Source organism: Bos mutus, chromosome 27 (genome assembly GCF_027580195.1).
Source record: "Bos mutus isolate GX-2022 chromosome 27, NWIPB_WYAK_1.1, whole genome shotgun sequence".
Taxonomy (NCBI): Eukaryota; Metazoa; Chordata; class Mammalia; order Artiodactyla; family Bovidae; genus Bos; species Bos mutus.
Genome location: NC_091643.1, coordinates 27,848,880 through 27,873,023, shown reverse-complemented (window position 1 = coordinate 27,873,023; position 24,144 = coordinate 27,848,880). Strand labels below are relative to the sequence as shown.

The 24,144-nt window shown below is 41.1% G+C and overlaps 1 protein-coding gene and 1 non-coding gene across 2 annotated transcripts; both read right to left on the bottom strand.

Annotated features, from left to right (window-relative positions):
* Positions 1 to 2,496: 2,496 nt before the first annotated feature.
* Positions 2,497 to 11,801, bottom strand: TRIML2 (tripartite motif family like 2). Its single transcript, XM_005893372.2, has 7 exons — positions 11,610 to 11,801; positions 11,261 to 11,356; positions 9,405 to 9,596; positions 7,922 to 8,062; positions 6,599 to 6,621; positions 6,339 to 6,439; positions 2,497 to 3,068 (listed from the first exon to the last, which is right to left on the bottom strand). Exons 1-7 carry the CDS (start codon positions 11,799 to 11,801, stop codon positions 2,497 to 2,499), a joined length of 1,317 nt encoding a protein of 438 aa, XP_005893434.2.
* Positions 11,802 to 19,941: 8,140 nt separating this feature from the next.
* On the bottom strand, positions 19,942 to 20,013 carry TRNAF-AAA (transfer RNA phenylalanine (anticodon AAA)). The gene has a single exon. It is a non-coding gene; the product is annotated as a tRNA-Phe (tRNA).
* Positions 20,014 to 24,144: the final 4,131 nt, after the last annotated feature.

Here is a 24,144-nt window from a genome sequence, read left to right as displayed (position 1 = left end):
GGATGTAAGAGGTGATGAATACTGGGATTAAAAAAAAAAACCTCAGGTGCTTATAGGATACACAGAATTTACAAACTCGCTGTTGTACATGAAAGACTATGTTTACATTAACCCTTATGCTGTGGGTTGAATTGTCATCCCCCACCATGGGCTTCCCAGGTGGCACTAGTGGTAAAGAACCCACCTGCCAATGCAGGCAGACATTAAGAGATGCGGGTCAGAAAGATCCCCTGGGTCAGAAAGATCCCCTGGAGGAGGGCACAGCAACCCACTCCAGTATTCTTGTTTGGACAGAGGAGCTTGGCAGCCTGGAGTCCACATGGTCACACAGAGCTGGACACAACTGAAGTGACTTAGCACACACATAAGCTTCAACTGCTATACCACCACCCACCTCCAAGAAAAAATTCCTAACTCCTTGTACTTTGTTTGGAAACAGGGTCACTATTAAGGTAAAATGAGCCCATACAGTAGGGTGAACCCCTAATCCAATGTGATTAATGCCTTTATTTTTTTTTTTTAAAGGCCAAAGACCAGACACAGGGAGAACATCACGTGAAGACCGAGGCAGAAAAGGGGAGTGGTACACCTGTAAGGGAACAAAGATTTCCAGCCAACCACGAGAAGCCAGGAGAGAGGCATGCAGCCGTCTTCAGAAGGAACCGAACCTGCCAACACCGTCATTGCTAGCCTTCAGAACTACGAGTAAAGGCACTTTTGAGGTGTAAGCCACTCAGTCTGTGGTACTTCACTGTGGCTGCTGTAACAAACTCAACCACCAGTTCGCCTGAATCTGTTTATTGACCTTTTGGTTCTGACACGAGTGCAGCTCTCTTCCAGGACTTTTAACTTCTAAGCGTCACTTACCCAGCACCATAATATACAGCACTACTTAATGCTTTCTTCCTCATTTACAATACATATTTGAGAATTCATGGTCTAAGGACTGTTTAACACAAAAGAATGAACAGAAATAGGCATGGTACTTAAATCTCATGGAAAGGCAATCAAAGAACTGTCCAAATAAATATAAAGTCGCAGACTTCCCTGGTGGGTTCAGTGGTTAAGATTCTGTGCTTCCACTGCAGCAGGGGACATGGGTTCGATCCCTGGTGAGAGAAGTTTCACACACTGCAATGTGGCCAAAACATTAAAAAAAAAAAAGACTTCCCTGATGGTCCAGTGGTTAAGAATCCACCAACCAATGCAGGCAATGGGGGTTCAAGCCTTGGTCCAGGAAGATTCCACATGCCGAGGGGCAACTAAGCCTGTGCATCACTACTACTGAGTCCACACTCCAGAACCCGAGCTCTGCAACAAGAGAAGCCAATGCAATGAGAAGCCTGAGCACCACAACTAGAGAAGCCCCTGCTGACTGGAACTACAATAAGGAATAGCCCCGACTCACTGCAGCGACAGTAAAGAATAGCCTCCACTCGCTGCAACTAGAGAAAGCCTGCACTCAATAAAGACCCAGCATAGCCAGAAACTAAAAATAAAAAAGTAAACAGAATTTTTATAAATTGCAACTGTTGTTTGTATATAAGAAGCTGTAACTGGTGCAGTGATGTTCCAGGATTTGTCATTATATCAAGTATAGTTGCTTTGCAGAGAAACACTTCAGCCAAGATCACCTTTGAGCCTCAGTTTCTACATTCGAATAATAAGGATTAATACACACTTACAGGCTGTTAAAAACATGGAGATCCAGCATGATAAACCTTTCATTAAAAGTCCCTCTAATAAATATTTCATTGTCTTATTAGCATTGTACGAACCCCCGAGCAAGGCTGCAGAAAAAAATTTTCAGTGGGTGATCAAATAGAGAAAGACGAAGGCAAACACAAGACACCGTTACAAAGCATCAAACTGTCTAATTTCTTCTAAGAAATTTAATTTTCTTATAAGAAAGAAATAGAATACTTGAAACAACTTGGAAATACTCACATTTTCTGAAACACATCCTCCCCACCAAGATAAGGTATCCGGGGAAATTAAGTTGTCCTTCATGTGGAATGATGATAGAACTCTTGGCAACATCAGGAATAGGATGTCTCCATTCCACATGTCACTTTGATGACATTCTCAAATCTAAAGTCTTGATTATACCCAATTCTGTTTTCTGAAATCTCAAGAGTCCTTAACCCAGTCTTAAGGATCCCAGACTATTTTCTTCTCTAATTTCCCAATCTTATACTACATAGGCACTTGCTGTTCTAATTAGCATGGGGTCCTTTAGTTATTATCATTCATGATTCAGCTTAAATCCAACCACTTCCATGAAAAGGGTATCGAAAGCCATGCTGTGCCCTCATACTAAGCTGCTTTAGTCATGTCCGACTCTATGCGAGGCTATGGGCTACATGAATGCAAAAGCTCTGGGGTGCTCAACTGGGCTCCAACTCAAGTGCTAAAAATCTTCTACTGGCTTATTTTGAAAAATTACTTATACAAAGTCATGCTTGTAACATTCTGGGCTCTCGTGGTTATTAGATTTCACACCGAAGAGGGCTGAGGGCTAAGAGTATCATTACAAGGAGAAACATGAGGGAGGCAGATACTCAAAGAGTCTGAATTCACACCTCCACTGGAGATACTGAGAGAAAATATAGGCCTGAGAGCTCCCTGGAAGGCGAGATAAGAGAAATTATAGATGAGGGAGCTCTTTGCGGCATCATAGAACGATATCTGCTCATACTCGTAGTCCAGGAAAACTCCAACTCTGTGCACTTGCTCTCTCAAGGAGACCCTTTTGAAAGGGGGGAAAGTCCAGAAGGTGTGATCGGTTCCCATGAGAGATCCTGTGAGCAAGACCTTATTTCCGGAGCTGTTTCTGACGGTGGAGCTCCTGTACACGCCCAGCTGCCACTGCGCCGCCCTGCCCACGTCCACCTCCCAGTAGTGCCGCCCTGAGGTGAAGCTCTGCGCACCCAGCACGGTGGCACTGAAATCAAATCTCTCAGGGTGACCGGGTACACCCCGCTGCACGTTTCTAAGTCTCACATTTCTTAGATCCTCGGACAAGACCAGATAGGGATGAGCTGTTTTAGGGTCCAAAGTTATAGGTCCTGCAGGGAGAAAGAAATTTAGTTACCCGAGGGGTTCGTCAATGCCAGTGACTGATGACTTCAAACATCAGGGGCTTCCTAATGAGATGGCACCAGTCTCAGCCACAAATACTGGAGAGGCAATCTAGGAGAGTCCAGATGAAGGGACCTCTGAGCTCTGTTTCAAGTAATGGAGGGACTTCTCTGGTGGTCCAGTGATTAAGAATCCACCTGCCAATGCAGGAGACATGGGTGTGACCCCTGGTCCGGGAAGATTCCTCATGCTGCAGAGCAATTCAGCCTGTGAGCCGTAACTACTGAGCCCGTGTGTTGCAACTACTGAAACCCATGTGCCTAAGCGGGGTCCCGCCACAAGAGACGCCACGACAGGGAGAAGTCCATTTCCCACAACTAGGGAAAGCCTGTGTGCAGCAACAAAGAGCCAGCGCGGTCAAAAATAAATACAAAAATAAATAAAATTTTTAAACAAATGGACATCACAGAGAAACAAAGTCAGTAAGATAATGGAAGGAGATGCGGTCAATCTGAGGAAGAAGAACAAAACAATGAATAATGGACTACGGAGAGTTGAAAAGCACCTCTCAAACCAGAAAGGAATTCTGCCAGGCCATAAGAATGACCTGACACCCAGTCCTGGCCCAGTATCACCTGAGACCCAAATCTAAACTCCCTAAAGATCTTCCCCAAGCCTGGAACCAACGGGAGCACTGGAGTCTCCTATAGAGCTGTTGATTCATGACTCTGGCCTGTGACTGAACTTCCTTCCTTATCTTAAATATCACCAGGGCGCAGCAGAAACATCTGGGAACTGCTGCCTGCAGGACCCTAACACTGAGTAAATCAAAAGTGAATATATTAGAGGCCTGAAAACCTGTGAGAATCCTCCAGAAAAATCAAGCTGAAGTCAAGAAGGCTCACTGTGATTTCTCATACTTGACTGAAAGTGGTAGGTGTCTTCATATCTCTAACTGGTCCTTCTCATCTCCTTCTGTTCAGCCTCTAAATATTGTGACTTCTCAGAGATCGGCCCAGGATCTTCCTTTTTACTCCCTGCATATTCTTTTACCCTAAGTGACTTCATTTAGCCTCAGTTTTAAATATCTTCTATATGTTCATGAGATGGTTGGATGGCATCAGTGACTCGATGGACATGAGTTTGAGCAAGCTCCAGGAGTTGGTGATGGACAGGGAGGCCTGGCATGCTGCAGTCCATGGGGTCGCCGAGTCAGACACGACTGAGGGTCTAAACTGAACTGATATGTTCATGACTTACTCCTTTAAAAAGATGACAAATACCAGCTGGACAAAACACAGGAATTTCAAACATTCTCCATCCAAAATGGAACTCCAAACCTATCCCTTCCCAGTTTCTACTTTTTAGTGGAACATATCACTTTATAGTTGGTCAAGCCATAAAACTGTAGCAGTCATTGATTTTTTTCTTTACCATCTAATCCACTAGAAACTTTTATGGGCAAGTGAAGATGCATCTCTGGACCTAATTCACATCAGTATTAAAGTGGTCTTAAAAACCACAAGCCTTAAATTTTAAATTTCAGCTTGTCCCAAGATCCTAGGATTTTCAGAAGACTGGCAGAAATAAATGCAAATTGTCTCTGGAAGAATGTACACCTTTTATTCCTATCTGAAAAGAACTTATAAAAATAATATCTAAGGAAAAAAGGAAAGCTCACTATTGAAAAAAAATCATTAACCACACACTCAAAGTGAGACTAGCAGAAAAAAATCTGAAGAACTTTACTTACTGGAATTGCCAGGCATAAACTCTACAATAAATTTTACTTCTATATTTAAAGAAAAAAGAAAAACTTCTAGTCCTATAGAATACAGGAAACTAAAAAAAGCAAGACTAAGTGGGTTTGACAACTAAATAAGATTATCTAGAAATAAAATATTAAAATATTAAAATTTTAATATTAAAACATAAAATTTTAATATTAAAATATAAAATAAAGTATTAAAATGCCAATGGATGATTACAAGGAAAGAAAGCTACAGAAAATATGCATTAACATAAATGCAAAAATTCTTTTATAAACATTAAAAGAACACTTGCCAAAGTACATACATTTTGGCAATATATAAAATGGATAAAACATTATCCTGGGAATGCAAAGTTGGCTCAACATATGAAGCAAACATAATTCACATTAACAAAGAAAAAATGGATATTTTGGTAGATACAGACAAAAACATCTCTTAAGTTCACCATCTGTTCATGATACGAAATCTTACTGAATCAGGAATAGATGGGGAACTTCCTCAACATGACAAAAGGCAGCTGTGGAAAAACCTACAGCTAACATTAATGGTCAAAGACAATCTTTTCTCCCTAAGATCAAGAAAAAGATTCTTACCACTCCTATTCACCATTACATTGAAGCATTGAAGGTCCTAGTAAGTGCAATAGGTTAAGAAAAATACAGAAAAGGCTTACAGACTAGAAAGGAAGAAATCTGATATTTAATTTCACTAATAGAACTAAAAAACACTTAGGTATCTGCCTAATTAAATATGTACAATATTAGCTGAAAACTATAGAACACCGTTGAGAGAAATCAAAGATGACCTAAATAAGTGGAGATATATCACCTTATCCCCAAGTTGTTCTACAGACTCAGTGTAACACCAACCAAAACCCCAGCAGGCTTTTTGTAGAAGTCAACAAGCTCACTTCGAAATTTATGTGGAGAAAGATTTAGAGTGGCCAAAATTATTTTTAAAGAAAAAATCTGGAGAACTCACAGTGCCCAATTTTAAGACTTTCTATAGAATAATCAATCAAGCCAGTATGATATTACCAAAAGTATAAATAACGATCAATGAATCTATTAGACTCAAAACAGGTCTGTTCATTTTCAAGTGATTTTCAACAAATGATGTTAGGACAACTGAATACACATATATACAAAAAAGGAGGAGAGTTGTACCATGTCTTGAATAGTACGTAAATAGTAACTTCAAATGAATAAGACCTAAGAGCAAAAACTAAAACTGTAAAACTTCTAGAAGGAAATCTTTGTTGCGGTAAATTTCTTAGGCCACAGAAAGAACAAACCATAGGAAAGAAAATGATAAACTGAACTTCAAAATCTAAAACTTCTGCTCTTCAAAAGATACTACTAGGTAAATGAAAATACAAACCATGGGAGAAATATCTGCAAATACAGAGTCTCTTTAAATCCTTCAGCTGTCTGGAATTTATACAAATATAAAATGTCCTGTGATCATGGACATGTGTCAACTTACTTTGCAGCACTTTGAGCATTTTGCTCATTCCTGTTATTTGGCACAAACTCAGGTCTGTGATTTGGGCGGGCTGTAGAAACTGATATAGTAGTGACTCACTCCTGTTAAAGAAATGATAATTTCAGTTATCCATGCAGACCTCAGGCTCCTCCATCCAGTAGGTGGTTCTCATTGCTACCCGCATCCCAAAACTCCACCCTTGTGTGCTCACATATCAGACTGTGAATCTGACCCAAATGTTTCCAAAATGATTAACTTACCTTTCCAAAGCATATTTTGCATTCTATAGGATGAAAAAAGAGGAAAAAAATTACTAGGGGGTATTTGAGCCAAGCCTTTTGTGACTTGTCCTCATGAAAATATTTTCTCTCATAATAACAAAACTCGATTTCCAAGTAATTTCTTCAGCCTCATGGTGCTAATTCTCAGATATCAAATTTCAACACTGAACAGGAAATCAAAAAAATGCTTGAAATCACTGTTATATTCCCAAGGGAAATAATCCTCTCTACTTCACATAGAGGATGCTCCTCATTCAAATTCTGCCCATCTACCTGATTTCTATACTGGGGGTGGCAGGAACTTAGCCTGCGACGCTGGGGACAGTGGCTGGAACGAGGTCAGGAACTGAACGTAACTGGGTCACACCTGTCTGTGCCGTCTGGAACGAGGCTTGGCTCTACGACAGAACCTAACTGTTTATGTCCAGGTGCATCTGAATAGTTTTTTTTTTTTTTGTATAGTCTTTAAAATATAAAAATGTACTTATTGAAAATGGTAACCATGTTGTGCTGTGCTTAGTTGCTCAATCGTGTCTGACTCTTTGCAACCCCACAGACTGTAGTCCACCAGGTTCCTCTGTCCATGGGATTCTCCAGGCAAGAATACTAGAGTGGGTTGCCATGCCCTCCTCCAGGGGATCTTCCCAACCCAGGGATTGAACCCAGATCTCCTGCATTGTAGGCAAATTCTTTACCATCCAAACCACCAAGGAAGTCCCAAAGCATGCTCCTGAACAAAATTTAAAATATACAATACTGGGAATGCCTTGGCACTCACTGGACTCTGCGTGTGTGTGTGTGTGTGTGTGTGTGTGTGCTGAGTCTGAATGCTCTGGACTCTGCATTCTTACTCCCAGTGTATGTGTGTCTGTGTGTGTGTGGGCGCGTGCGTGCACGCAGTGAGTCGTGACAAACTCTTTGTGACCCTATGGAGTATACCCACTAGGCTCCCCTGTCTATGGGATTTCCCAAGCAAGAACACTGAAGAGGGTTGCCATTTCTTCCTCCAGGGGATCTTCTCAACCCAGGGCTGGAAATCTGCACTGCAGGCAGATTCTTTACCACTGAGTCATTGGGGAAGCCCACTTACCCTAGTAAAGGGCATGTCAATTCAAACTTAACTATTGATCAGTGAAGCAGCTCTGTACATACTATGATTTTAGGATGAGTCATAATGCTTTTGACAGTCTTCAAGTAGGCCTGAAGATCACTGGGTACTGTATTCTAGCACTGACTCCTAATGAGTACTATCCACGTCTCATTTCTCAAATACTGTAGTGAAGGTTATTTCCAGACTCTTACCTGGAGCAACACTGAGGCAGGCTGCCTACACTTCCTCTCGAGCTCTGTGGTGATCTGCTGGAGGCTGCAGATCTGTTCAGAAAGCCTGACTTCACTCTCCTTCAGTTTCTTCATGTTCTCTCTCCCCAGAAAGTTCAGTCTCTGCAGAAGCATCTCTTTATTACTATTCAACAACTGGCAGTTTCTCTTACTGGCTAATTCAACCATCTCATTAAAAACCCACTCTATTGCCTGCCAACCCAGAAACAGACGTAACTGGGTAAGGCCAGGATATTCCTCTGTGTCAAGCACGACACCTCAACAGACCCTTGATTCTCTGACATACTGTATCTATGTTGATGTGGACAGTATCCTTCTATCTACTTAATCAGTTCACAACTTGGACCTAAAACAGGTCACTTTCTTTTTTTGGCTGTTCAGTTTTGTTCAGGAAGTTTCTTATTTCCTTCATTAAAACTAAGACTTACTATAATTTAATTAAAAATTAAATTCAACCAATAATAAAAAACATAATCAAACCACTGATACGAGGTTCCTTCCTACTCTTGCAAAGATGCTCCATCTAGGCACGTATGAGAATGTTCATGCTATTTTTTTCTTAACACAAGTGATGTCATATTCCACTGCTGATCTGGCAACTTGCTTTTTTTCTTAATAGATAATATGCTCTTGGAGAGCATTCCTTATCCATACATATTAAAGCCATGTTATCTTTTCTAAAGGTTAAAGAGCATTCCATTGTATGTCCTATACAATGCATTTCATGAGTCCAATATTGATGGATACAGGTTGAATCCACTCTCCTGCTATCAACAAATGTTAAAGTAATAACAACACTTAAACTTACATTTACATTACACAATAATGAACACATGTACAAACACTATTTAAAGAGCTTCATGTAGATTATCACACAATATTATGAACTCAGGGCCATTATCATTTTACATCTAAGGAAAGTAAGCCAGAGCTTAAGCAGAATGTCTAAAGCCACCTATTGTCATTCGGTCACTCATTTGTGTCATCAGTTTGTGATCCCATGGACTGTAGCCCACCAGACTCCTCTGTCTGTGGGATTTCCCAGGTAGGAATACTGGATCGCATTGCTATTTCCTCCTCCAGGGGATCTTCCCAGACCAGGGACCAAACGAAGGTGAATTCTTTACCATTGAGCCACCAGGAAAGTGGCCAATGAGACTAGTAAATTACAGAACCCAGTTAGGAATCACATCAGTTTGGCTTCAGAGACTTTCTCTAAGCCATGGCTCTGTACTGAAATCATTTTACAACATCCCTTATGAATGTGTCTTTTTATCTGCATGCAAATGTATCTGCAAAACAAATTATCAGGAATAGAACTGTGGGGTGACTATATATATACACATTATTTTAATAAAAGCATAGTTGTCAGTGGTTGTGCCATTTTAGCTCTTCTTTCTTTCATTTCCCAAATATTGTAAGGATGCCACGTTGCATATCTCACCTGTAGTGTTTCCTGGAACTTCTCCTTTAGGTTCGTGGCAAACTCCATCAGTTGGTTCTGACTGGTTTGTCTTAAATTCAGGTTGAATCTGCCTTGCAGGCTTTGCAAATTCATCTCATTTTCTTCAGTCATCAACCGGATCCTTATGCTATATTCAGACTCAATCATTTCTTTAAAATTCTGCTCCTCTTTCTTCATCATAGACACAGAAATGAGATTTCAGGTTAAATACTATAGACATCCTTTTCCATCTATAATTCTAATATAAATCCAAGGAAATAGAAAGTACTGGAGAGGAAATAATAGGCATAGATACAAAGGACAAAGGGAATTTCAGGGTCAACATCAGCCAAGGTATCAACACAATTTTAGAACATGAAATGCAGATAGAGACATGTTCATTGACAGGAAACTGAGGAATCTACACAACTTCAGGACCAAAGAGCAGGAGATCAGGAAAACTGGAAGGTAGGACCAACAGCTTTTGCTGATGCTTTGGACAGTGGATGAGAGAAGAGGAATCAACGGGTGACCCCAAGGTTTTTAGATAAAGAACAGAGCTGCCAAAACATAAAATGCGAACTATGGATGGGACAGATTCTAGACATGGGGAAGTGTATCAGCAACTCAGTTTAGGATATGTTGATTTTGATAAGTCAGCCATCCAAGGAGAGATACTAGGCAGAAAGTTGGACATGAAAGCCCACTACTTGGAAAGTCTGAGCTAGAGACATATATTGGGAGTAGTTGGCTTAACAACTGTATTTAGGGACTTCCCTGGAGGTCCAGTGGTTAGGACTCTGCATTTCCACTGAAGGGGCACTGGTTCGATCCCTGGTCAGGGAACTCAGATTCCACATGCAGCATGGTGCAGCCAAAACAACCACAACAAAATGACCATATTTAACCTCATGACACTACTGAGTGAAGATTTATCAAGACCCTGACTGTACTCACCACTTCCACTACCCCTCCCGCCACAGTTCACCATCACGTGGCCCTGATTATTGCAAACAGTCCCCTTCAGGTACTCCCTACCTGTGGTCTCACCCTCTTACAGTCTATATATTATTTTTCAGCTTCTGTTCCCTTAACAGACTTTTACAAGATATTGACTATAGTTCCCTGTGCTTTAGAGTAGGTCCTTGTTAATTTTTTATTTTATATATAGTACTGTGAATATGTTAGGGCTTCCTGGGTGGCTCAGCAGTAAAGAATCGGCCTGCAATCCTCCTGCAGTGCATGTCAATGCCAAACTCCTAATTGACACGCCCCGAATAGAAATTCTTACATTGACCTTTAAATGCCTTCAGGATTTACACTGCCACATCCAAAGTACAAATGATGCTCAATCTCCTACAGCATTGTTAACTGCATTATCAGTCTTTTTTATATTTATAAATAAGGTATAAAAATGCCATCTCCCTAACAAATTTAATATAGTTAATTTGTATTTCTCTTAACACGAGCGTATGAACCAATTCAGTCTACTCAAAAGATTATCTGCATTTGCTTTTCTGCAAGCTCTCATGTCTTTGATCATTTCTCTATGGAGTTTCTAGTCTTCTCCTACTGACATTTTGTTTTTGTTGCAGTATCTTAGTTCCCTGAACAGGAACTGAACCCATGTCCCTTGAAGTGGAACTGTGTCCAGTCTTAACCACTGGAGCTCCAGGGAAGTCCCCTGCTTACTGACTTTTAAGAGCTCTTTATACATGAAGAAATTAATACTTTTCCTACCTATGGATTTTTAAGTAACTTTTCCTGCTGTGCCATTGGTCTTATGATGCTGTTTATGTTATTTGCTAGCCAATATTATAGGTAATTTCCGCCCAAGAATCAAGATACGCACTGACCTGCATCATCACCATTCTTTCTTGTTCATCAGCCAGTATGATTTTAGCTGCTTCAAGTTTCTCCTTCAATGTGTCCAACATCTCCTGGAATAACTTCTGCAGAGAAATATATCACAGTAATTGCTTTACAACAGCTAGATTCCTAACCTTAGACAACTGAAAGGCCAATAGCCCTGACTACATGTGGAAGGTCTGCATATGGTACTTATCTAGTATTCCGTTGATCAACATCAACTAAGGGAATGGCCTTGAAGGATCAGAATACCTGTTCCCCAAACAAATAAGGTAATTAATTTAAAGAGGTGGCAGCCAGAATGGCAGGGTGGTCTGGGATCTGTACGAAGCTTACCCTGTACTTCTCGGCCGCCTCTGGCACTTCCTTCACCACCACGGGACTCCCACGCTCCTGGGGCGGGAGGCTGTGGCCACAAACCGCCATTTGGTCACCACTGCGGAACAGCTGCGGTGGCTGCGGGCGTGTCTCACAGCGGACACCTCCTGGGGTGTCTTGCTCTAACTGGGAGCGGGGCCTTTTGGACATCCCGGCAGGTGGCCCTCGGTGGAGATGATCAGGCTGTTTCTAAGGCGGTATACACCTCCCCACACGCCGAACGGGAAAGGAGTGCGGGGTTCTAGGGCAGACGCACTCGGCAGCCTCCGTCCTCCGCAGTCAAGGGTCCTGGACTCTTTGGATCCAGCAAACCTGCTGCAGCCACGAGCCTGAGGAACGAGACACGATGAATTCCACCAATGGTCAAGTTCTCCGAGACTTTCAAGTTATTGAAAATAATTAACAAGTGACAAAATAGCAAAGTGCTTCCCAGTAAGTCATTAAAAAAAGAAAAGAAAAATCACGCTCAAAGGAAAGCACACTGTGGCAAAGAGCAGGAAAGGAACTTCTGGAACTAAAAGCAGACAGAGCCTAGCCTCAGGCACTCCAGTCGCAAGCCAAAGGAATCCCTCACTCACCTAGTTGCTCGCAGAGATCCACAAAGTGAGGGCTCCTTAAACCAGACGGACGGGAAGTGGTGTGTCGCCGCGTTCCAAGGAGGCACTCCTTTTCACGTCTGGCTTGGAGGCGCGCAAGCTTCTCTCTGCCTGAGAGGCGCGCCCTGGAGCTCCACAAGTGCGCATGCGCCTGGCTGAGGCGCCATTTTTGTGCCTGAAGGGTAAGGCGTGTCACACCAGAGACTAGGCCGTTGAAGGATGTTTGCTAAAAAAATAAATGAAAGAAAAAAAAGAAAGTTAAGTCGCTCTGTTGTCTCTGACTCTTTGCGACCCCATGACTATAACCTACCAGGCTCCTCTGTCCATGGGATTCTCCAAACAAGAATACTGGAGTGGGTTGTCATTTCCTGGGGATCTTCCCAACCCAGGGATGGAACCCAGGTCGCCCGCGTTGCAGGCATGAGGGAAGCCACAAACCCCAAGTAAATAAACCTTTTCAAAAATACTGAAGGGAAATTGCACGTATTTATATGTACATATGGGATCTGGCCGTGGCGCTAGTGGTAAAGAACCTGCCTGCCAATGCAGGAGATGTAAGAGACATCGGTTAGATCCCTGGTCAGGAAGATTCCCTGGAGAAGGGCATGGCAACCCACTCCAGTTATTCTTGCCTGGAGAATCCCGTGGACAGAGCAGCCTTGCGGGCTACAGTCCATGGGGTCGTAGAGTCAAGACAAGACTGAAGCGGCTAAGCGCAACACAGCACAAATGTACATATTTTCGCTTCCTGGGTGGCTAAGTGGTAAACAATCTGCCTGCAATGCAGGAGACACAGGTCCCATCTCTAGGTGAGGAAGACCCCCACCCCTACCCCCCACGCCCGCCCCTGGAGAAGGAAATGGCAATCAGCTCCAGTATTCTTGTCTGGGAAAGTCCCTGGACAGAGGAACTTGCCAGAGGGACGGGACTGAGCTACTAAACAACAAAGTATGTGCATAAATACATGTAGGTAATACATATGCACATATGTGCATATATACAAATATATTTTAAGAAAACAGAACAAGTGATCTATAATCCGTGCATCCCCATTTCCAGACAATTCTGATAACGTTTGAGCAACAATTCTACCTTTTCACTAGATATATTTTAATTATATTATTAAAATGTATTACCTACTGAATTTGGAAATCTTTCCCAATGAGGAATCGCCTTAGTTTCCTTGTCTAACCCCATCTGTAGCCATTGCCGATGACACTGTAACACCAGATTTACATTTGCCCATTCTGTCTCATTAGCCAGCTCTTTTTAACAACATCTCTTGCAAAGAATTAACTTGAAAGAAAGCAGAACTCCAAAACTTTTATTTCTGGATTCATTGGCTTCTTTTTGCCTCTCATACTTGCAATTCCGCCCAAACTTGACCATCTACTGTGGAGCCCTATACCAAGGTCACAGGTGTGAAGCCCTGTACCAAGATCCCAGGATAAAAATCTCTGGAACTGACCAAGCCCCATAGCAATTGTTGCCATGAGCCTCCAGATCTAAACCGGCCAGTTTCCTGACACCTAATGACACCATTCCAGTAGGAATTTTCTGTCTTGAGGCTATGAATATTGGCTGCAAGCCTGCCGAAGTATTCGGCTCTCCCTTGAACCAACACACTACTCTAACACTGTTCTGTCTGTCTCTCTCTAATAAACTTTATTCTCTTCTCATTCTGCCTGAATTCTGAAAATTCTTTTCCAGCCCATGCATGGACCATGACATCATCTAGGCCTTTCACTCTTTTTTAATTTTTAAGATACATGAAACAATAAAAATTCTGAAGCTGTTATTCTTATATATTCAATGTATGAAGACATTGTTATTTTGCTAGGGTACATGCCAAAGCAGCAGACTTGATTTGCCTTTTCACTATGTTGACATTTGCACTGATAGTAGATAAAACTGCTGGTGTCCTACCATCAAGGAAGTAGCAGCAAACAGGACCACAGTCATTTACTGTATTTTTAAAATCTCTACCTATTTGTAGACTTCCAGTTAAAAAAAAAAAAAAATCTGTTTTAATTAAAAACATTCATATTTCTTGCTGCTGTGGTAAAATATTAAATCTCAACCATTGAGGACAGAATTTAGGGACTTCCCACAATCCTGTGGTTAAAACTCTGCACTTCAAATTCAGGGAACACAAGTTCGATCCCTGGTCAGGGATCTATGATCTCAAATGCTGAGCCATGCTGTCAAAAAAAAAAAAGATAGGATTTAGCATACCAGGTGACAAGATAGAAATGTGTAAAACATTTATGTTGCTTATGGAAAAACAATTGATGTCTCACAAAAATGCATTTTTTCTGATTAAGTTGCAAGCTATACTAGTGCTATTTTTTTCATAGGTCATTTTTAGTAGAAAGACTGTGGTCATTCACATGTAGTGATTTGGAAAGACGTTTTTTCAAACACTGTCATCTCAAGGAAACTAAGTGCATTAGTTCCCAATGATAAAATCTGAGCTTTTAAGCAAAAATGAGAGTTTTAGAAAACTTGTATCTACTATTCTAAGCTTGACAGCTTCCCGATACTTGGTCTTTTCTGATGAAATTAGTAGAGATATTAACAACTCATTGTTTTTGCTATTGTAAAATGAAATCTGTCCACATTTGGAAAACCTGCAAATTCAGTGAACCAATTAAAAGATGCTTGCTCCTTGGAAGAAAAGCTATGACAAACCTAGACAATGTATTAAAAAACAGAGACATTTCTTTGCCAACAAAGGTCTATATGGTCAAAGCAATGATTTTTCCAGCAGTCTTGTATGGATGTGAGAGGTGAGTATAAAGATGGTTGAGTGCCAAAGAATTGATGCTTTTGAACTGTGGTGTTGGAGAAAAGGATTAAGAGTCCCTTGGACTGCAAGGAGATCAACCAGTCCATCCTAAGGGAAATCAGTCTTAAATATTCATTGGAAGGACTGATGCTGAAGCTGAATCTCCAATACTTTGGCCACCTGATATGAAGAAATGTCTGATGGAAAAGACCCTGATGCTGGGAAAGTTAGAAGGTGGGAGAAGGGGACAACAGAGGATGAGATAGCTGAATGCCATCACCGACTCAATGGACATGAGTTTGAGCAAGCTCCCAGAGATGGTGAAGGACAGAGAAACCTGGTATGGTGCAGTCCATGGGCTCACAAAGAGTCACACAACTGAGTGACTGAACAAGTTATTTTCTAAAAGCTCAATGCATGCATGATATTACAAGATTATGAAAGGGTAAAGTGGATTCAAAGTATAAAATCAGTGAACTTTCGTGTTACCGAGGACACAACATTCATTAATATGATTTAAAAACAAACAATTATCTGAAAAGGTATAAAATGATCTCCCCTTTCCCAACTATGTCCTAGTGTGAGGACAGATTTTCTTCATGGCCTCCAACTAAAATAACATTGCAATGGATAGAATGCTAGAATAGATATAAATTAAAAATTAAAGAGATATGCAAATTTTTAAAATCATGCCTCTTGTCTTGAAGAACTGTTTAGAAAAGGTTCTTCATAAAAATGTTTATTTTTAATATTTCTGTGAACCGTGTTTAAGCCTTTCAGCTGTTTTTTACCTGACAGGTTTTTGGTCTTTTTTTCTTAATTTTAAGATATACCATCCCCTTATTATACAAATTGCAAATATTTATCCTCTACTTATCATCTGGATTTGAATTTACTCCAGTTGTTTTTTACTAGGTCCTTTCAAATCCTTGTAGCTTGTCTTGCCTCCCTGAACATAATGTAGACTGAAAACCAAAGCAGAACACTGATCCATTACAAAAATGAAGGCTTTTAGAAAGTCAGTGGCAACTCCTGGCCTTATCTTGAGCTCTCAGCAGTCAAAATAGTTAGCCAGGAACAGTTTCCTCTCTTTGTAATCAAGATCTTGTAAATGACATCCCTTCTACTTAATTTTCCTGTTTCTCAGCATTCTTTTTTTTTTTTTTTTTGGCTTTGAATCCTCTTGAATCTCTAAATTTTCACAGGCTTCAAGGGTCAGTGTTGGTTCCTTTCCTGCTAGTTCTAATATCTCCCTAGGTAATCCACATTTACTTCCAAACGTTTATTTAATCATCTACCTAGACTCGGCACTCCCAACTCATCTGCAATTCAATGTCTAATAAGCACCCCACATTAACATACCTGTAACACTTTTGGATTTTAATCAATAATGCTTTCCCTCCCCCAACTCCCTGGTGGCTCAGATGATAAAGAATTTGCCAGCGAATGCACAGATGCCTGTTTGACCCCTGGGTCAGAAAGATCCCCTGGAGGAGGAAATGGCAACCCGTTCCAGTATTCTTGAGTCAGACCCCAAACTCACTTTAAAATTTCATTTGGAAGCACCATGTAAGCCACCATCAATTCCTCACCTCTATTAGTTCATACTCAATCCTGCCCCACTCCTATCTCTAAATCATCAGCACAACAGCCAGAATACTATCTTTTGGGGGGTAAGAGTTTTTTTAAAAAAAAAAAAAAAACAATTTTTTATTTTATATTGAAATATAGCCCATTAACAATGTTGTGACAGTTTCAGGTGGAGAGCAAGGGACTCAGCCACACATAAACACGTATCCATTCTCCCCCAGACTCCCATCCAGGTTGCCACATAACAATAAGCAGAGTTCCACATGCTATATAGTAAGCCCCTGTGGGTTATCCATTTTTAATATATCAGCGTAGACATGTCCATCCCAAACTCCCCAACTATCCCTCACCTGATCCTTGTACCCTGGCAACCATAAGTTTGTTCCCTCAGTCTGTGAATTCAACAACCAGAATACTATACTAAAACCTTAATCGAGTTTCTTTTTTTTTTTTTTTTTTAATTTGGCTGTGTGGCTTTCAGGATTGTAGTTCCCCCACCAGGGATTGAACTGGCATCCTCAGCAGTGAAATCTCAGGGTCCTACCATTGGAGAGAATTCCCTCTAATCATTTCTAATAACTTCCCATGGCACTTAGGATAAAATTCAAAGGCTAACACAGTTCTAGATGATCCGGCCTCCTGCCCAGAGAATCCGATGGATAGAGAAGACTGGTGGGCTACAATCGTTGGGGTCACAACGAGTCGGGCTACAGTCTTGGGGTCACTGAGCAACTAACACGTTCGCTTTTTCTTTCAGCCCTCTTTCCTCCCTACAGTTCTCAGCTCAAATATCACTTCCTCTGAGATTCCTTTCTCTAACTATCCAACTTGAAATACCTTCCCACCATTTATAATCATTTCCTCTGTATCTATTTTATCTAACACTGAGTAAATATTTTAAATCAAACCAGCACAAAGAGAAATCAGTGAAGGACAGAGAATAGAGATAAAATATTTTTACAGGAGCCAGATGAAAACAAAGTAGGAGATCATGAGTACGTTATCTATGCACCAAATTCATACCTATTCTTGTTTTTTTATAATTTTATTTATTTTTTGCCCTGGCTTTTTTCTCTTACCCTTTTATACCATTGCATTGTATATATGTTTCTAAAGCTTCCCTGAATACTAAAATCAAGCTTAGGTATTTAAAGAAAACCATGATTAAGGAAGCTTCCCTGGTGACTCAAAGGGTGAGGAATCCGTCTGCAATGTGGGAAGCCTCGGTTCGATCCCTGGGTGGGGAAGATCCCCTGGAGAAGGGATTGGCAACCCACTCCAGTATTCTTGCCTGGAGAATTCCATAGACAAAGGAGCCTGGCGGGCTACAGTCCATGGGGTCGCAGAGAGTCTGACACGACTGGGCGACTGAGCACGCACATGATTTTCTTCAGAGAAAAGCTTCCCTTTCTTTGTAATCCTGAGTATTTCCTTTCGGGGAAAGAGCGAGAAAAATGGAAACCTAGGAGCTTTGATCTATTCAGCTACTCCCTCAATCCCTCCCTCTCATCATCAGGTAGGGAACTGGTCACATTTCACATCCTATCCATACAATAAATCTAGGCCAGAGGTTATCAAAGTTCAGTGAACACTAGGATCATCTCAGCTTATTCAAACAGATTTCTGGGCCCTGCCCTAACAGTCTTCTTGGCGTAGATCTGAGGTGGAGCCCTAATTTGCATTTTAATGAGTTCTTAGAAATGCCCAATAGTCAGGGACCTTCTTCAGGCATTTCAGTCTCTGTGGCCAGGTGAATATTTCATTCTTTCCTATACCTCCAATGTCTTCCCTTGTGGCTCAGCTGGTAAAGAATCTGCCTGCAATGCAGGAGACCGGAATTCAATCCGTGGGTTGGGAAGATCCACTGGAGAAGGAAATGGCAACGCACTCGAGCCTAGAGAATCCCATGTAGCCTGGTGGGCTACAGTCCATGGGGTCCAAAGAGTCAGACAGGACTTAGCGACTACACCACCATCAAGGTCTAATCAAGGGGTTACTACCTGGTAGGCACTACATAAATGTTTTTGTTGGTGGTTTATTTTTGTTCTTCATGAACATCATGTATATAGTGACAATTTTCACAGGAAGAAATTCTTCACAAGCATTACCTGAGACTGATTCAGTTCTTTCCTTAGCCATCCCATTTTATCCTAAACCATTGAATAGTTTTTATTAGAGAACAATGCCCGAGTTCATTGTTTGCTGAAAGAAGTGATCATTGCTTTATTTGTAGGTAGGAAAGAGAGAAACAGCTGCCTGACTAAGGAATGTGCTCTAGAATGGGAGGTCAGGGGTAATCTCAGATAGCTCTTAGTTGACCTCACTGGATGGCTTCCCAGATGGAGCTAGAACCTGCCTGTGCAGGAAACATAAGAGACTCTGGTTCAATCCCTAGGTTGGGAAGATCCCCTGGAGAAGGAAATGGCAACCCACTAGAGTATTCTTGCTTGGAGAATAACCCTGGATAGAGGAGCCTGGGGGTCTACAGTCCATGCGTCTGTTCGAGCATCCTAAGCCGCTCAATCTTGTCAGACTCTGAGACCCATGGGCTAGTTGCCTGCTAAGCTCTCAAAGAGCCAGACAGACTGAAGTGACTTATCATGACCTCAGCAGAAGGACAATCTGCACAACTCCACAAGTTTTATAATTCTGTCTCTGAAAAGTTTGTGTTTTTAAAATTTAATTTAAACATTTTGCATCAATCAGTGTGCCACTGATCAAATATCAATGCCTTTTTTTTTTTTTTTTTTGTGGTGGTGGTTTTAAAACTACCAGACAGGACAATGAAAAAATTCTTCTGCTTGCTATCTGATCTTCCAAAACCTAGTTCCACCCTATGGAATCTTAAGTATACATCCTTTCTCTTTATCTCAAATGACACTCCCCACCAAACCCTCTTCTCCTTCAAATCACTCGCATTCTTTTCTAAGTATCCCTCCCTCCTCAGCCTCCATCTCTTTCCTTTTTCTACTCAGTCCTCATTTTTCGTTTAACATTTGATGCAGCCAAATTATGTGATGATTTTATCAATTATTTGGTCATTTATTCTTATTGTCCTGAGCTTTTATAATTTATATGATTTCATTCTGAGACAGGAAAACATAACCTTTGAATTAAAAGGTAAAACATCAAGCAAAATTCTCATGTCGTGGAGACATATAAGGTCTATCTTAGACTCTAAGAAAGAAAGTGAAGTCGCTCAGTCGTGTCCAACTCTTTGCAACCCCGTGGAGTGTCGGCTACCAGGCACCCCCGTCCATGGGATTTTCCAGGCAAGAATACTGGAGTGGGTTGCCATTTCATTCTCCAGGGGATCTTCCCGACCCAGGGATCGAACCCGGGTCTCCTGCATTTTAAGCAGATGCTTTACCATCTGAGCCACCAGGGAAGTCTAGACTCTAAGTAAATAGTAAATTATTCTGGAAGACCACATATTTAAACTAAGATAATTCTAGAAAGTGCTATGCAACACAATATGTTAAGCTCTTTTTATATCTGTATATTTCCCATGATCCTGTGAGAAACACTTTATCAATATGTTTTATAGCTGATAAAGCTGATCAGTAAAGAATTGGCCTGGAGTGTAGGAGATCTGGTTCGATCCCTGGGTCAGGAAGATCTCCTGCAGAAAGAAATGGCAGTCCACTCCAGTATTCTTGCCTGGGAAATCACATAGATAGAGGAGCCTGGGGTCACGAAGAGTCAAGCACAGCTTAGAGACTAAACCACCACCACCACCATTTCCCACCATCTTGTGAGAAACATTTTATCAATACATTTTATGGTTGATAAAGCTAATGATTTTGAGGTTGAGTAAGTGACCCAGAGCACTCAGTACAGAAAATTACAGATATCGGATTTGAATCACAACCAAGCTTTACAATACTTCCTTACTTCTAGTAACTAAAAATTTTTGCCAACTTATAAAAGAAAGTACCTCAAATTTAAATTAAAATTTATCACAAAGTACTTTCATAGGCCCCCAATAGTATAGTCAATATCTTTAAGTATTTCAATCATTTCACTTAAAAATCCACCGCCCCAACCCCTACCCAACCTCCCCCTGCCCAAACTTCTTAAGAGGCTCAGTGGTAAAGAATCCACCTGCCAACGCAGGACACTCTGGTTCGACCCCTAGTCCGGGAGGATCCCACGTGCTGCAGAGCAACTAAGCCCGTGTGCCGCAACTACTGAGCCAGTGCTCTGGAGCCCAGGAACCACAACTACTGAAACCCACGTGACCTAGAACCCATGCTCAGCAATGGCAGAAGCCAGCACATGAGAAGCCCTTGCACTGCAACTGGAGAGTAGCCCCCACTCGCCACAACTAGAGAAGAGCCTGTGCAGCAACAAAGACCCAGCACAGCCAAAAATAAATAAATAAAAATTTTTTTTAATAAAAATCTCCCTAAGCATTAAATTCTTGTGATAAATTAAGCTTATAAAAATAGTAAACCTGGGTTCAGTTCAGTCACTCAGTCATGTCTGACTCTTTGCGACCCTGTGAACTGCCGCACGCCAGTCTTTCCTATAATCCCCAACTCCCAGAGCTTGTTCAAACTCATGTCCATCAAGTCGGTGATGCCATCCAAACATCTCATCCTCTGTCATCCCCTTCTCCTCCTGTCTTCAACCTTTCCTAGCATCAGGGTCTTTTCCAATGAGTTAGTTCTTCGCATCAGGTGGCCAAAGTATTGGAGCTTCAGATTTAGCATCAGTCCTTCCAATGAATATTCAGGACTGATTTCCTTTGGGATTGACTGGTTTGATCTCCTTGCAGTCCAAGGGACTCTCAAGAGTCTTCTCCAATACCACAGTTCAAAAGAATCAATTCAGCGCTCAGTTTTCTTTCTAGTTCAACTCTCACATCCATACATAAACCCGTATGTATTCATAAATCCATGGAGAAGGCAATGGCACCCCACTCCAGTACTCTTGCCTGGAAAATCCCATGGACAGAGGAGCCTGGTGGGCTGCAGTCCATGGGGTTGCTAGGAATCAGACACGACTAAGCGACTTCACTTTCACTTTTCACTTTCATTCATTGGAGAAGGAAATGGCAACCCACTCCAGTATTCTTGCCTGGAGAATCCCAGGGACAGAGGAGCCTGGTGGGCTGCCGTCTATGGGGTCACACAGAATCGGACACGACTGAAGCAACTTAGCAGCAGCAGCAGCATACATAAATCCATACAGTAAATCTGGAGTTTTTATATATTACAGTGCATTGTATATATTTGGTGCCTGTTATGTTGCTTCAGTCATGTCTGACTCTTTGCAACCCTATGGACTGTAGCCCACTGGGCTCTTTTGTCCACAGGATTTTCCAGGCAAGAATACTGGAGTGGGTTCCCAACCCAAGGATCAAATCCGCATCTCTTGAATCTCCTGCCTTGGCAGGTGGGTTCTTTACCACTAGCACCACATGGGAAGCCCAATATATTTGGGTCTCTACTTAAATTCACAAATCTGAAATCAGTGTCTCAATTGTATATTTTAGATTACAATTATATGGCTATTACCATAAGCTATGTACTCTTAAACCTTAGAAATGACACTAAGTAGATGTTTAAGTGTTTAATATTTAACACACGTTTATGTGTTTAGTAGATGTAAACGTTAAGAGTGTGGTTATGATTGGTTAAAAGGTTAACCAACTAGGAGATAATTTGCTTCTTAGTTAAGTGAGTTTATATTTTGCTGGAAACTTCCACTGGGTTTGAGTGCTGGGGCTGCGGGTATCCAGGGTATTTATCAAGCAAACTGACATCTTACCTTCATTCTAATCAATCCCTTCCCAAGTGATTATTTTGCAGTTCCTTTTCACCCTTCACAGAGTGACATAATGACCAGATACATCTGCCAGAATGATGATTAGGATCTTTTCAGAGACCCTGGTAGGGCTTTGAACTTTATTGACTATGTTAGCAGCCCTATAGCTTCCTATTCCTAAAACTGAATACAGTTTGCCTCCCCTCTCAGCAACATATACACATAATTATAGGTTTTTACATGATTTTCTTCCTTGACTCAATAGAGTTCTCTCTTCTGAGGAAGGGGCTCTCTTGTGAGACTCTAATGTCTTATACAGAAAATCTGGGATTTCCTGGATCTCATTCAGAAAAGGAAAGTTTGCTTTTAACTCCTCTTGGAGGTTGCTATGCTAGATCTATGTAATAGAAGTTATAGCACAAACTCAGGAATGAGTTCTAAAGTGAAAATTAATTACTCCTTGTCAAAATGGGGTCTTTTTTTTTTCTTTAAAAAACTTTTATTATTGTGAAGTGCTATACCTATACTTAAGAATTATTTTAAAAAATTATACTTAAGAATTATAGCTCAGTGATCTATCAAAAAATGAATATCCATATGACCATACCCCAAAACAATATTATTATAGAACATTATCAACTCCTCAGATGCCACCCTCAGCCTCACCTAGTCACTGTTCATTCCTCCCCACAATGATAACAACTGTTGTTACTTGCATTTTTTAAAGATAAGTATGCATGCTTGAAATAGAAGTTTTACTGTAAAACAAAAATGAGGTCTTTGGGGCTCCCAAATCTCTATATTTGACAGATAAGGGATAGCAAAATGATTTCAATCTGTATGATTTTGAAAACCCAAGGTATTTAAAGAGGAAAGAATGATAAGAATGAATCCCTGAAATTTTGAAAGACAATTTTACCTTGAAATCTTTCATCTTCTCAGTGGTAAGCACCATGAGGCTTGTGTTCCTGAGACATAAAACAGATCTCACAAAAGAGCATCTGATCTCTCACACAGAACCTCTTCAGTTTTTCTTGGTAGATCTCACATATGCTAGCCTTTAAATCCATCATGTGAGGATTTTGCTGTCTCAGCCGTCATCCTCAGCTGCAGGTTACACCTCAGATCACTTATCTTGTACATTTATTTTATTTTTTATTCAAAAAAATTTTTGAATATGCCATGCAGTGTGCAGGATCTTAGTTCCCTGACCAGGGATCAAATCCGTGTCTCTACAATGGAAGGGCAGAGTCTTAACCACTGGACCTCCAGGGAAGTCCCTTCCCTTGCAAATTTCTTTATACTTAAAGCAGGTGCTGTAATCAGATTCCTTTCCAATTTCATAAGAGGCAATCACAGCAAGACTTGTGTCCACATTCAACGGCAAGTGGTTTCTTCAAATTGTGTGAGCAGATAAAACAAGTCACCTCTTCCAGGAGATCTGGTAGAGCCAAGGCAGCCAGTGTCCTTTTCAGGAAGGCAGAGAGGGGTTAAGAAGAAAGAAATCTCACTTTAACCTGGTATTTTGCAAGATCAGAAATTTGTCTCAAAGTCAACTCATAATCACATTCTTATCTTCTCACTTAACGCTGTCTTTTGTCCCCACTTTTTTTCACATTTTAAGATTGAAGTATACTGATGTACAATATAAATTGAAGTGAAAGTGAAAGTGAGTCGCCCAATCGTGTCCAACTCTTTGCGACCCCGTGGACCAGTTCCCTCTGCAGGGAAGGGATTCTGCCCTTTG